The sequence below is a fragment of the Periplaneta americana genome, chromosome 1, assembly GCF_040183065.1.
Source record: "Periplaneta americana isolate PAMFEO1 chromosome 1, P.americana_PAMFEO1_priV1, whole genome shotgun sequence".
NCBI classification, from domain to species: domain Eukaryota; kingdom Metazoa; phylum Arthropoda; class Insecta; order Blattodea; family Blattidae; genus Periplaneta; species Periplaneta americana.
Genome location: NC_091117.1, coordinates 4,809,737 through 4,824,593, shown reverse-complemented (window position 1 = coordinate 4,824,593; position 14,857 = coordinate 4,809,737). Strand labels below are relative to the sequence as shown.

Sequence of the window (14,857 nt, the reverse complement as noted above, 5' to 3'; positions counted from 1 at the left end):
TCAACTCTGGATGTAGTGAACATTCGGCTATAGTGAACCTAAATCGCTGGTCCGGACCCACAAACATTAAAAAGTACATTAATATTTCCGTTTATAGTAAACCCTCGCTTCGGTTATAGTGAACGTTGTATCCTGATAAATTCTTATTTGAAGTCAGATCTTCTTGTATAAAATTGAAAGAATGTGTTGATAACAACATTCTAAGTTTCTTACTGCTTTAGTACTGTAAATCCAGGCAACGCGTGACGACGACCTTGCCTCACTCCACCGTCGAAGGGTTGACATTCTGTTCTCAGGCACACTACTCTACTGCTATTTCTAATCCTCCGCCATCAGAAACATTTCCATTATGACGGATAATATCGAAACAACGAAAAATGAAATTGGTTTCTTTTATTAAAAGGGGACGGACATTATGTCCAGTGCATAAATGAAGGTAAGATTGCGATGGTTTTCAAACTCCATCAACACCTTCCCACTTTCCATTAAGTGATCCGGGAAATTCCAAGGCTGAGTACGCAGTCACAACATAACAGCGTTTGTCCGTTTCTAGTGTTCCAACAATGAATGCACTGTATAAAAATGTCGAAGCGTAAATTGTTTTCTTTGGAAGATAAGGCGAATATTATAAGTGACATTAAACGTGGTCTTTCGCAAGCGGACGTGGGTCGACAGCATAGTTTAAGTAAATCAACTGTAAGAGTATACAATGTAATCCATTCCAAAAAATGGAATATTTTATTTTCTTGTTCACAATTTCATTCATTTATGTCACTTAAGGTTAGGGGAGAGACACTTCGGATATAGTGAACGAAATAAGCAAGTCCGCAGAGGTTCACTATATCCGGAGTTGACTGTACATCTACAATAGTGGGATTCCTAAATTAATATACGACTGGCAAGTAGAAGGAAGAAGACCACGTGGAAGACCAATGACTATTTGGGAGACACGACGTTAAATATTCTTTACAACATTTTAATTCATCGGAAGAAGATGCACAAGATAAGAATGTTCGGGGAGACAATTTAAGATAGTAAATTGATTTGGTTGAAAAGAAATCTTTGTATTGAGGAAAATCTCTATTTTAAAAAAAAATTGCAAAAAAATGGATTCAGAGAATTTCGCAGAAAAACAAGTTTTCGGTATACTTGGTATTTGGGAAAACTATCAACAGATTGACATTGGTGTAATACAAATTGAGGCATTAATTCATCGCCACATAAAATCTCCGCCCATATAAGCTGAATCACCTTATGGCGAAGTGAACGCTACACAACACAATAGCTGTCATTCTAATGAAATGATTCATTGCAATATTAGGCAGATGCTTCACACCAATGTAAGAATCTACTCAGTTGTAACCAATCAAAGCTAACTACAATCTTGTGGAAACAATCGTGTTGCACCTGACGCTCATTTGTTCAATATCTTGTCACACCTGATATTCAGATGTTAAAATATTTTCATTGATTCCTTAACACATTAGGCCGTGATATTGCATTATGGTCATGCTAGCAAATACATCAAAATTATCTAAGGAACAACTAAAAAATTTGAAATATTAAGAAAATTGACCAAGTTACGAAACTGAACGGAAGTGAATATTAAATTAAAATATCATTTGTCATTCTACCAGGTTACCATAGTAACCAACGTTGTTGTTTTGTATTGTTACATTGGAAAGAATTAAATTAGTGTGTTTTAACAGGAGACATATGTAACTAAAATCCGTATAAAATCGTAACAAACAGTTAAGAATAGTTTTAATGATGGAAGAATGTCGTCATTTAAACAATGATGAAATGTTTAGCAAGGAAAAAAATTGGTAAAACCTACAAATCCGGTCCCTTATAATAAATCCTAAAACAACTGATAAAAAAAAGAATTACACTACGAACGCACCCACACAGGAAACAAGAGGCGCCAAGACCAACAGCGACCAGTTCCGAAGATGACCGAAAATAGGTCGAAACACGTTAACAAGGTACAGTAGCGTGCAAATTAAATCGAACAACATAATTACTTATGTAAAAACACTCAAACGGGATAAAAAAAAAAGGATCTAAGACATACCTCAGTAATCTATGTGGCCTCCCTTGTTCCTAATAACAGCTCTGAGACGATTTGGCATGGATTCCACTAATTTCCCACAAATATTCTTCACTTCTTCATCGCAAAACCATACACCAATGAGGGCAGAAATCATCTTCTCCTTTGTAGAACAATCCATTTTTTGCATTCTTCTTTTGCAAATTGACCACAAGTTCTCAATGGGGTTGATGTCGGGTGAGTTGCCTGGCCAGGGGAGTACCTGAATATTCTTCTTGTTGAAGAATTCTGTAGTTTTTCGAGACGTATGGCATGGTGCCAGGTCTTGTTGGAACACATCTCTACCATCCGGAAATGATTTTTGCAGCTGGGGTACGATTCTGGTTTCCAATAAGTGAATATATTTGTCAGAATTCATCATTCCCTTGATAGGTATTAATGCTCCAGGCCCTTCATGTGTAAAACTACCCAAAAACATTACTTTAGGGGGGTATTTGGGTGCTTGTTGGAGATGAGCTGCTGTTACTTTTTCGGATCCTTTCCGTACGTAAGAAACACGATGGCCGTGGATCGCGAAATGAGACTCATCGGAAAAAAGTACATTCTTCCAGTCATTCACTGTCCAGTGTTGATGTAATTTTGCCCACATTAAGCGTTTTTTGCACATAACAGGGGTTAGCAGTTGCTTCTTAATAGGCTTACGAGCCCTTTGTCCAGCTTCCAAAAGCCTACGCCGCACTGTTGTGACGTGAATATTTGCCCCAGTGGTAGCCATTAACTCGCGGGTTAAGTCGACAGCAGCTAGTCTAGGATTTAATTTACTTTTCCTGACAATTAAACGATCATCTGCAGGTGAAGTCTTCCTTTTCCGGCCACAGTTTCCTTTTTTCTGGGGTGTGATGGATCCAGTCTCCCTGTATCGTTTTATGATCGAATTAACAGTAGCCAAACCGATGTGACATTCTGCAGCGATTTGCCTCTGTGTCATAGAAGAATGCTCTGCTAATGTTATAATTTTAGACTGTTTTCGTGGAGTTGTATCCATTTGTGAAGACGACAGAATGTACACAGGATTGCATTCAACACAACTGAAATGCTTATAAGTACAAAACGACAGGCAAAATGTCACATATATTATAAAAAAAATGACAGACCTTCAACAATGGAATTACACGTACTACAGATGTCAATTAAAGCGGTATGAGCATCTGTGAGGCCAACAATGACAGAAAATGTAGAAATATGTCGTGTTCGGATTAATTTGCACGCTACTGTACGTTAATAATATTTAACACAAGAAAGTTCATATCATACATATTCCGAAGTGATACAGTGTTAAAAGTTGTGTAATCAAGATGTATAGAATTAAAAAGCTTCAGAAACAATATCCCAGTAAACTAGGGTTACTCCACACTTACCTTACACTTGACACTTCTGACCACCTTTCGTACTTTGGCTTCGCAGAACGCTCCTTTGTATTTGGCACTGACCTCAGTGCCAACAGCAAGATAAGGTGGGTCATCTCCCTGCAACACGGCAAATTCAAACAGGAGAATTTAGAATAATTCAAGATATTTTCTGTGGGGTGGGAGGAGAGGAATTTGTATTATCCTTTCCCATAAATTTTTATCCTTCATTACTTTATATTCTTACAACCAAATGAACAAAATAACAATACTATACACTCTGTACAATGCAAGAATAATTAGTCTATTCTTTTGTGGCGTTGACTTTATCTAGACCACTGGTCGACATTTCGCGACTCGCGAGTCATCATCCCCTTAATACACAAGCAGGACGGAGAGGTAAGGCATGATCTCCCTCCCCTTAGCCATCACTTGTTAACTTTTTCATGTTCTCTCTCTTTTATTTTATTGCTGAAACTCATGTTTACAACATTATGCTCTTTCAACTACATTCCTTAATATATATATTGTGTTAGAAGAAAATACTGACACTTGACCATTTTGTAAAATGAATTTATTTTTTACCAGACAATCTATCAAAGATAGAGAAGTGATCTTGCATCATATTGTAGATATGACATGCATTAATACACACAAGAAATTTTATTACAGAATGTTGGATAGTTTTGAGTTATGTGGGAAACGCTTCATCACTGCACAGCGAACTGAATTAAAAAAAAAATGTAAATAATTTTTTAAATCGTAAAAATATTTTTTTCATATAGCAGAAGGACAGTGTTTTACACACACTAATTTTCATTATTGTTTTAATTTATTTTAGTAGGTTACTTTACAACGCTTTGTCAACATCTAGGTTATTTAGCGTCTGAATGAGATGAAGGGTGATAATTCCGGTGAAATGAGTTCGGGGTCCAGCACCGAAAGTTACCCAGCATTTGCTCATATTGGGTCGAGGGAAAACTCCGGAAAAAAACCTCAACCAAATAACTTGCCCCGACCGGGAATTGAACCCGGGCCACCTGGTTTCACGGCCAGACGCGCAAACCGTTACTCCACAGGTATGGACTTCATTATTGTACGAGATACAGTAATGGAGGGAAAAAAATGTTGAATATTTCCAAAATTTTATTGCTGTAAGCTGTACCATTTATCCTTTAACCTGAATATTACTCAGAATTTCAGTGATGTTCAAGGAGAAGTCGCTAGTAGCTACACTTAAACAGTCCTGCAGGTGTGAATTAGTTAATCGTGACCGTGCTTTGTTCTTGAGGTATTTCATAAGTGAGGAAGTCTTTTTTTTTTTTTTTTTCCGCATAGGTAGGTTGTTCAGGACATAGGCAAACATTTAAGAAAAGCACCCCGCAGTATTTGGAGTCGTTTTGTATCTTCTGCCTCCCAAAGTCTATAAATTTCTCCTTTTAAAACAAATATTCCAACGCTAAGGACTGTAGATCTACCAACCGAAGTTCTGTACGTGCAGCCATATTATTCTCTTGAATAATCTTGATTTTTCTGAATAATTTCGAGGGAAAAATTTTTCCAGGGTCGGGTATCGAACCCGGGACATTTGGTTAAACGTACCAACGCTCTACCAACTGAGCTACCCGGGAACTCTACCGGACACCAATCCAATTTTTCCCCTCTATATCCACAGACCTCAAAGTGAGCTGACAACCATCAAGCAACCAACACAAAGTGCACACTAACACTGTGTGACTTGAATTGTGGTTTTCTGTTAACGAACAATGACATGTATTATGCAAATCATGCTTTCAGTTATAACTCCCTGTAATAGTAATATGCGTTACAAGAGCGGTATGTTGAAGTTTTCATGTTCGAGGAGAAGTTTGAGAAAGCGAAACGTAGTTGAGCTTTTTTAATTTCCGAGAATTGAAAGAAAACATACAGCTCGTGTATCGTACATTATTTTGTGCGAAGATCGTTTATTACATACCTGAAAGAGGAATTTCTAATTAGTTGCAATGAAATCTCCATCTTGGTTTCTGTTCTAAGACGGCAAATTTACAAAACAAAAATATCTATCTTCAACATTGTTGCTTTAAAATGTTTTCTATGTTTACTATACTCCAGCAGGCCGTGATATACGTCTGTCTTTTTTTTTTCCTCCAGTCTATAAATGCGATTGATTTTTTCACGGCTTCCTTAATGTTACTTGCATCACGAATGCAGTAACTTTAGTGAAGTTGTAGAGTTTACTTAGTTTTTGCAAATATTTAAAAACAATAATTAACAGAGCAATTTAGGTGAAGTTGCAGTGGTAAATTTCCAATTTATAATTATTACTATATTGAACGTCTCTAAAAATAATATGTTAGAAGCCTAAAGCAGTAAAATCAATATGTCACTTAAGCGGTAAGAAGAGGGAAATTGTTGTGTGTGTTAGGTTGGGAATACTGAATGTGGAATTTTAAACTTTCCGCGGATTGGTTTTGTGCGGAAACCAAGCAAATACGCACGATCTCGCACAAAGTTGATTTGAATAACTTCGAGGGAAAAATTATTCTGGTAGAATTCCCGGGTAGCTCAGTTGGTAGAGCGTTAGTACGTTTAACCAAAGGTCCCGGGTTCGATAACCGGTCCCGGAACAATTTTTCCCTCGAAATTATTCAAATGAACTTTATGGGGAGTTATACCTGAAAGCTTGATTTGCTTATTTTTCTTATTAGGTCCACAATGAACTCAAAGGAATTATACACCACGAAATACGAGAAGGCCTATCAGGTCTCTAACGTATTATAATGGATGGATAGGAACACTGTTCCGGTTCATAAAACAAAGTTTGAATCGATAGAAAGACCACAGCAGCGTTTGTGCTCGCGAGCACTTTTTTACTCGCATGACGACAGCACCAGGTTGAGAATGCCTGGTTTACTGGCATGATTTTAAACTGATCACAATCAGTGTTGCCAACTCAGAATTCCATTTACCGCTGCAAAAGCTTAAGAAACCCGATAAACTGTAGTTGAAAACTCCAGATTTTTATTAACACATCACTTCCAAATTTGAAATACAAACTATATAGTTTTAGGAACTGGATAATTTTATAAAAAATGTAGACTAAATTATGGAAAGTGTGTATGACATTGCAGGCTCGATGTTCTATGCAAAATTGTATGGACAAATAAATCTGAATATTTTGAATTCAATATATCACCTTACACCATTTGCACCGGGCTTTCCAAATATCACCGGCAACTACTTCCACCCAATCTTTCAACACATTATGTTTTTTTCACACATCTCTAAACTTTTGTACGTAGGCCTATGCAGTTTTTACGCAGCATGTTTCTTCAAAATTGAATGAAGTAGCTCCAGAATATACTGGACACTTCAGAAACATTCACAATCACACCAGTCGGTTCGTAATCTGATTCACACTGAGCTGGAGCCGTGCCTGCCAACAATGAGTTTGATTTTAAGTTTTAAGTATGTCTGTGTTACAAAACCAATAATGCGGAATGATAAATTAACTAACATATCATAATATAAGTTATTATAAATGAAAGTAATAATTCAGTTCATTATCTATACTAATAATAAATCTGTAGCCGAAATTTTTCTGGTAATTTTCGATTTTCCAAAAATAATTGGTCCTAACATATATAATTAACCACCCTGAAACCGAAAATCGCTTTTTTGAAATTTTTGTTTGTATGTCTGTCTGTATGTTTGTTACCTTTTCACGCGATAATGGCTGAACGGATTTCGATGAAAATTGGAATATAAATTAAGTTCCATGTAACTTAGATTTTAGGCTATATGGCATTCAAAATACATTATTTAAAAGGGGGGTTATAATGGGGCCTGAATTTATAAATCGAAATATCTCGCTTATTATTGATTTTTGTGAAAAATGTTACATAACAAAAGTTTCTTTAAAAAATAATTTGCGATAAGTTTTATTCCTTGAAAAATTTTGATAGGACTGATATTTAATGATATAAATGAGTTTTAAAATTAAAATAACTGCCATCTAAGGCCGTGTAATGGATTAAAAAAAATGACTTCGTCTATAGGGGCCTTGGACAGCAACAATCGAAAGCTATGAAAGTTAGCCTACAGAGAATGTTTCTGAGTTTATATGAAATAATATCGGAAGCTAAATTAACCGATTTGTATAATTAACTATTATTTCACCATTGGAAAGTGTAGTTTCTCTAGATGGACATAATGCTATAATGTTATTACAGTAACTTCTGATATAATAATAATATAATATAATTTACTGAATACGTAGAAAACAAGGGTTAAAATTAAGTTATTACCATAATTCAATGGAAACCTATAACAAATAAAATAAAATATACACATTAAATCTAAATGATGTCAATCTTCATTAAGCTATGGTTGCATGTAATAAAAATTAAGGAACATGTTAAAGGAATTGTCATTGCACCAAATGAGTGTCTCTGGATCAAAATGATCGCATTTTAATTATTTGGATACAATTTAAATTAAGTAACATATTACACGATTTATCCTTCTATCAAACACGAATGTTCTCTGGATCAAACGTCCTATTTTAATTATGTAATTACTTTATATTTATTTCTAACGGGTGCAGCGGAGCGCACGGGTACGGCTAGCCTACTACTTATGATTAGATTATATCAATTCATTTACAAAAGCAATGCCTACGTGATTAGACTGTAACAAATGTGGCATACCTTATTTGTACAACAACAATGGATGAGACAGGAAATGGACGTGGTTGTATCAAATCGAGTTAACATAAAACGTTGATATTTTATACTCGCACAATGAAAAATTGTGATAATGCCATATTAAAGTCTGGTTTATTGTTAACTAATATTGTTGTCCGCAAGTACATAAAAAACGATTATAATATCTTTACAGAAAAAAAAGTTAAAAATATCGTCTCCCTCTGCCGGAATCGTCAAAAAACGCCAAATAAATAGCTAGCCGCTGACGGTAAAATTCTGTAGCTGACCATAGTCCTGAAAACACCAGATTTAGCTACAAAACCGCTGACTTGGCAACACTGCACAATAGCATCAGTTGTGACTGAACCTAATTATACACAAAGTGCAGTTCATTATCAAGTATATTTATAACAAATCCTTTGTCGGAAGTTGCAGGTGGGCAGATGCGATAAGACCGTGCTAAAGGTTGCCTTCCAGGGATTGTGGCCGTCATAATATGCCGAACCCTATACTACAGATTCGTCCTCCGTAATCTCTGTGTCTCCCGTTTACAATAACATTCAACAGTTTTCAATAACACGACTGTTTGTAAGATAACGAAGACATTGTTTTCCTTTTCAAGGAGTGCAATAAGGGTATATAGCAGTTCTTTTAAAACGTATGTTGCTACTTTTACTGCTGATGTACGTTCTGTTATTTCTGGAGCCCGGATGTTAGGCAAAATGCCTTTTTTAAACTGACAAGGAGAGGACACGCTCTGTATATCACAGAATTAAATCAGATTTTGTGACATGAAAGTACAAGACGTACTGTTTAAAGTCATACCTGGTATGGGTGGTCAATGACCCCTCGTTTTGGAAATATTGGTTGTTGTTTGTGACATACTTCCGTTAGGTGTCTAATAGGGAAGCATTAGACTGTGTAACAGCGTAGCTCATGTGGCTAGATGCTGAGTTGTCATCCAGGCAAACCGAGTTCGAATCCTAATGCCTTCTCATTTTTTAAAGCTTGATATTATTATTATTTTTTTATTCACTTTCAGTTGTTAGTTCCTATATTCAAAGCCATGTTGAAATATGCGTGGTATGCATCAAAATTAATAAACGAACGAGAAGTGTTTGTGAATGTGAAAGATGTCTGTTTCGCAGCAGAAGTGCGGAAAAATGTGTGTGACAGTGGACAACCTTCTTTCATTTGCTGTGCATGGTGCAGGAAATATGTATGTTTTGTGTGTGTTTTATGACATCATAATGAATCGGGGACAAAATGAAATGGAATAGCTGCTACAGAATAGAACAGACACCAGTGACACATCTTACCTTCCTACGTGAGCAGTATTTCATTGTTTATCCTTTACAAAGGTAAAGGTATCCCCGTAACATGCCATGAAGGCACTTGGGGGGGCATGGTTGAATTGTTTATGCCTTAAATTTAATTAACTTGTTTTGTATTATACATATAGCTCAACTTATGAATGATCGTTTGCGTTTGTAAATTTAATAATCTGATTGGCTATGTATTGTATACTTTTAGTAGAGCCATCGATGTAGCTCAGTCGGCAGACTCGCTGGGCTGCTGATCCGGAGCTGCGTTCGGGCTTGGGTTGGATCCCCCTTTGGTCTTTGGTTTCTTCCGAGGTTTTCCCCAGCCGTGGGACTGAAGCCGGATGGTCTATGGCGAGTCCTTGGCATCAACCCCTTTGATTTGATTACCTGATTGGGTTTTTCCGAGGTTTCCCCCACCAAAAGGCAAATGCCGGGTAATATTTTGGCGAATCCTCGGACCTCATCTAATCTCACTACATCTCGCAAAAAAAAAAAAAAAAAAAAAAAAAAAAAAAAAAAAAAAAAAAAGGTAAAAAATTGCACACAATTGTAAAAATTGTAGAAAATTTCTAAATTGTAAAACTATAAAAATTTGTAAAAATTGTAATTGTAATATTGTAAAATGTTGACTTGTTCCACATCTTAAAGCTTCATTGCTCATGTAAGATCTATGGAATAAAATGAATGAATGAATGAATGAATGAATGGAGGTAGAGCCCCATGCTTTCCCTCGGCACTAGAATGAGGTGGTGTGGTCGGCACCACGCTCTGACCGCCTTTTACCCCTTAGAAAGACCCGGTACTCAATTTTATAGGAGGCTGAGAGAACCTCGGGGCCAATGTTAATTAGTAATTTGTTTAAAACATGATGAAGCATTCAATACATTGAGAAATGTGATATAGGTATGTAAATAGGTAACTGTGATCACAACATTAATCATTATTACAAGAAAATAAATTTAGGACCAGTTAAGATTCGAACTCAGGTTGCCTGGATAACAACTCAGCATCCATCCATATGGGCTACGCCGTTACACAGTCTATTGCTTCCCTATTGAGCATCTAACGGAAGTATGTCACAAACAATAGCCAATATTTTCAAAACGAGGGGTCATTGGCCACCCATACCAGGTATGACTTTAAACAGTGTGTCTTGTACTTTCATGTCACAAAATCTGATTTAATTCGGTGATATACAGAGCGTGTCCTCTCCTTGTGAGTGTATATATGAAAGACCTATTAGAGATAAACACTTTTCCACACATTTGGGGACGATGGGCCCAATTTTTATTTTGCCTTTTTTTTTAGCTCCCGTTGCCTATTATGAGATTAAATGCCTTTTTTTTTTTTAGCCTTTTTACGTCGTTATTGTACAAAAGAATGGGCCGACAATTTCTAAGTTCCAGAGACATAACATTGCGCATGCTCGTCTCGTCAAAGCCATAGTTCACCAGCTAACACTTAATTAAACCATTTAAATTTGCTGTATTTTGTTTAAGAGTCTAAAATATGTAATAAAATCGAATGGCGGGTTGATTCTAGATACATCAGGGCCTTGAAGAGTGAAATAATAATAAAATTGATAAATACAAAATCAACAGACGCGAATATGAACAGGAAAACCACGTATTATGCCGAACCGATATTAACAGTCACAGTAGCGTAAGTCGTTACGACATTGGTCTATTGAACTAGTTGGTAGTAGTAGCTCAAGGTTCGAATCTCCCCAGTCTTCTTTTTTTAATTACAAATTTGCCATCATATGTGTCTAGCAAAGTTACAATTATGTGGCGATATCTCTTAGAATATGCCCAAACTCTAATAAATAATAAACCTCCCTCTCTCTTTCAAGCAATACTGCTATCTGTTAATACAACGTTCTGTCTCGTCATTACGCTTGAAGATGACACAGAAACAATAACTCATTGCCCTGGTTCGCATAGGTTATTCTGCGTATGCTTCTCTCCGACAGGACTACGATTGGAGAAATGTCATTTTCTCCGACGAGGTAATTGTCTCCAATAGCAACGATAGTACTGCCCTAGTTTATTGTATAAATGGCCACCGATACGATGAACGCTTCGTGAGACGAATTATTAACAAGTCGGGTTGCGTGAGGGTCGCGTGTTGGGGGTGGATGTAATACGATGGGGCAGGACTTCTGGAACGCATCCACGGGCGGTTTACGGCAGAAGTCTACGAACACATTTTGGAAAATATAATGATCCCTTCCGCCCGAAAACGATCTCCAGAAGGAACACTTTTCTTCCAGCAGGATAATCATCCGATACACACCGCGAACCGGATTGAAAGATGGTTTACGAGGAGGCGTGATGTCGACCCAGTCGACTGGCCTCCAAATTCACCAGATACGAATCCGATTCAAAATTTGTAGGCTGCAGTCAAAAGGATCCTACGCTCTAATTGGGCAGAACAACCACCCGTTCAGACACCTGAGAAATTGTGGGACAGAGTTCTAGATGTGTGGGAGGAGATGGCCAAGAATTTAGACCTGTTCCATAATCTTGTGGACTCCATGCCGCGCAGAATGAGAACAGTTGTTGACGCAGGTGGTTTGTGGACGAGATACTAGTCCCTACCACAGGCCTTGTTTTGTTAATATATTTAAAAATTGTTTGTTTTTGTTAATTTATTTATTTGTGTTTGATATGCGTCCGGTATTTTAGGATGTGAAACAAGTATTTTTGTTTATACAGGCGAGGTCTCACCTATTAATAGCCCACAGGTGATGGGGAATAATATTTTTACAAGGCAGACATAACGAAGTTTGTTAACAAATGCCATTTCACATTTAAATTAATAAATTAAGTAAAATGTTAAAATAAAAAAATAATAGTTTTACCGTACCGGGAGGCGAACTCACAACCTCTGGAACGGATGTCATACTTCTTACCACTGGGCCACACACTGCTCGTAAGGTTTACTACATTATAGACGGACGACTTTCACTGAAGAGACACCACAGCAATGCCTTGCAGTGAGTTACGTTTACACGAGTGAACCGCGCGATAGAACTTAGCATTTCTATCGACCAAGAGTCGGCCCATTCTTTTTGCCGCTAAGTGTACGTACTGGTATTTCATTCATCTGTATTCCAATCTTACTCTATGGATAGTTATCAACGAAATTCGAGGAATTTGTACAAGAAAAAAATGGTTCTTGCATTAATTTTTTTCTCAGTCAGAAAATGGTATCAAATTACCGTTTTCGCCCGTTTCAGTCCCGCCAACAGACGTTTTAAAAGGCATGCACATTATATTTAAAGATATGGTATGCGACAACCTTGGTGTTTCTCAGTCCTTTATTATTTTATCATTTTGCTATTTATAAAATGTTCCTTGTGACGTAGTTGAAAGTTACTGCGAGTATTGTAATAAATACAATTAAAATTTGTTTTGGGTGTTTACATATATAGAGTTTTGGTGAGAATGTTACGATACAAAGATCAAAATTTGCTCTGTGTTTTTATATATCATGTGTTTTTCTGGGTATTAGGACATATGAATTTAACATTGTCATAAGAAATCCATGTATAAAAACAATGAAGAAATAACTTAATCAGAGGGCTTTGACAATTTCTAAAAAAAAAATTAATATAATTTTTAAGGTTGCTAAGTCAAATCCTGATGCTCTCTTGTTTTACAAATTATCCCACCAGTGATTTAAGTTATTTCTTCACTGTTTTTATACATGAGGTCCTCATGGCAACGTTAAATTCCTGTTATATACCCAGAAAAACACACGGTAGATAAAGTTTTAGTGAGACAATAAATAGAAGGATTAAAATTTGCTCTGAGTTATTTTAGCATGTTGCTTTATAATAATTTATTAAGAATTATAACAAAAATGGAAGTTTAAAATTTTTGTATGTACTGTAGGAAAATATAATTAGTCTATACTATTTACCTTCCATGCTGTGATGATCTCAGTCATAAATGTAATATTCAAGATTGGAATGTCATTGGACTTAAGTTTGGTGCGCGAGGAACAATTCTCAAATTTACATTGGAGATCCTCAGAAAATTAAAGGTTCCTGATAAGACTCTTCAGACAATTGCATCAACCATTTTAAAATCTTCATTGAACATCATCAATCACCATCTCTATTCATCTTTATAATATTCAATGTATATTATTTATTTTCAATAAATTTTTATCGTTTTGATAGCTACCAAATCTTGTCGCAGAATATTCTTTTTTAAAATTTCATTATATATTTTTTTAACATTAATTTACATTTTCTTTTTTGTTCATTTGAATTGCTTAGGATGCCGATATTTTAAATTCAAGATTTTAACGGCTATCATTTATATTATATTTACACCATATTAAAACCCAGAGCAATTTTTGTTTGTACACATGTGACATTTCTTTGTGCAAAGTGAAGTGTTACGTATGGGACTTTTTACATCAAGTAGACCCAGCGATTAAAGAATAACAAATGCTAATAACTAATAAATCCATATAGTCCAAATGTGGAGCTTGTTTCCAAAAGATACCAAATCCATAATTTTCGAAAAATGAGTTACAAGTGACAGTGCATATCTATTACGTTTCGGCATCTATATACGAAATAATTTTTGTCAAAAAGTATCTAATCACGTAAATAAAGATTGTCTAAGTTTACATTTTACAGCAGAACATACCATATCCGCATCAGCTTTCATAGCATAAAGTACAGACGTGGACAAATTATTAACAAAATTGACGATTTTTATGATAATTCTGTGTACAAAATTTGACTTTTCAATTTAGACTACAGTTGACAATTTTGCAGATTTCTATCATTACAATAGATAGAAATAAGCAAAAATGTCAACTGTAGTTTAAATTGAAGAGTCAAATTTTGTAAAAATATATAATAAACATCTTCATATTTTGCTAATAATTTGTAAATATGCAAAAATGTCAACTGCAGTTTAAATTGAAGAGTCAAATTTTGTAAAAGTATAAATTAAAAATCTTCAGTTTTGCTAATAATTTTGAAATATCCAAAATGTAAACTGTAGTCCAAATTGAAGAGTCAAATTTTGTAAAAATATATAATAAAAATCTTCAGTTTTGCTATTAATTTGTAAATATGCAAAAATATCAAATGTAGTTCAAATTGAAGAGTCAAATTTTGTAAAAAAAATTATGCAATACAAATCTTCAATTTTGCTAATAATTTAGAAATACGCAAAAATATCAACTGTAGTCTAAGCTGAAGAATCATATTTTGTAAAAATATGTAATAAAAATCTTCAATTTTGCTAATAATTTGTCCACGTCTGTACCTACTCCTCTTTCAACGATGTGGCTGTGTGCTATTACGTCAATTTTCTTAAAATTTCAGTAATGACTTCCTTG

General features: G+C 35.5%; 1 protein-coding gene across 4 annotated transcripts in view; it reads right to left on the bottom strand.

The window, feature by feature from the left end:
- htk (AT-rich interaction domain hat-trick) overlaps window positions 1–14,857 on the bottom strand; it is a 138,622-nt gene that overhangs the window by 109,307 nt on the left and 14,458 nt on the right. For all 4 annotated transcript variants that reach the window (XM_069827320.1, XM_069827483.1, XM_069827403.1 and 1 more), the window contains exon 2: window positions 3,469–3,576. In XM_069827320.1, coding sequence (XP_069683421.1) covers window positions 3,469–3,576 — 108 coding nt within the window. The remainder of the gene's footprint in view (window positions 1–3,468; window positions 3,577–14,857) is intronic.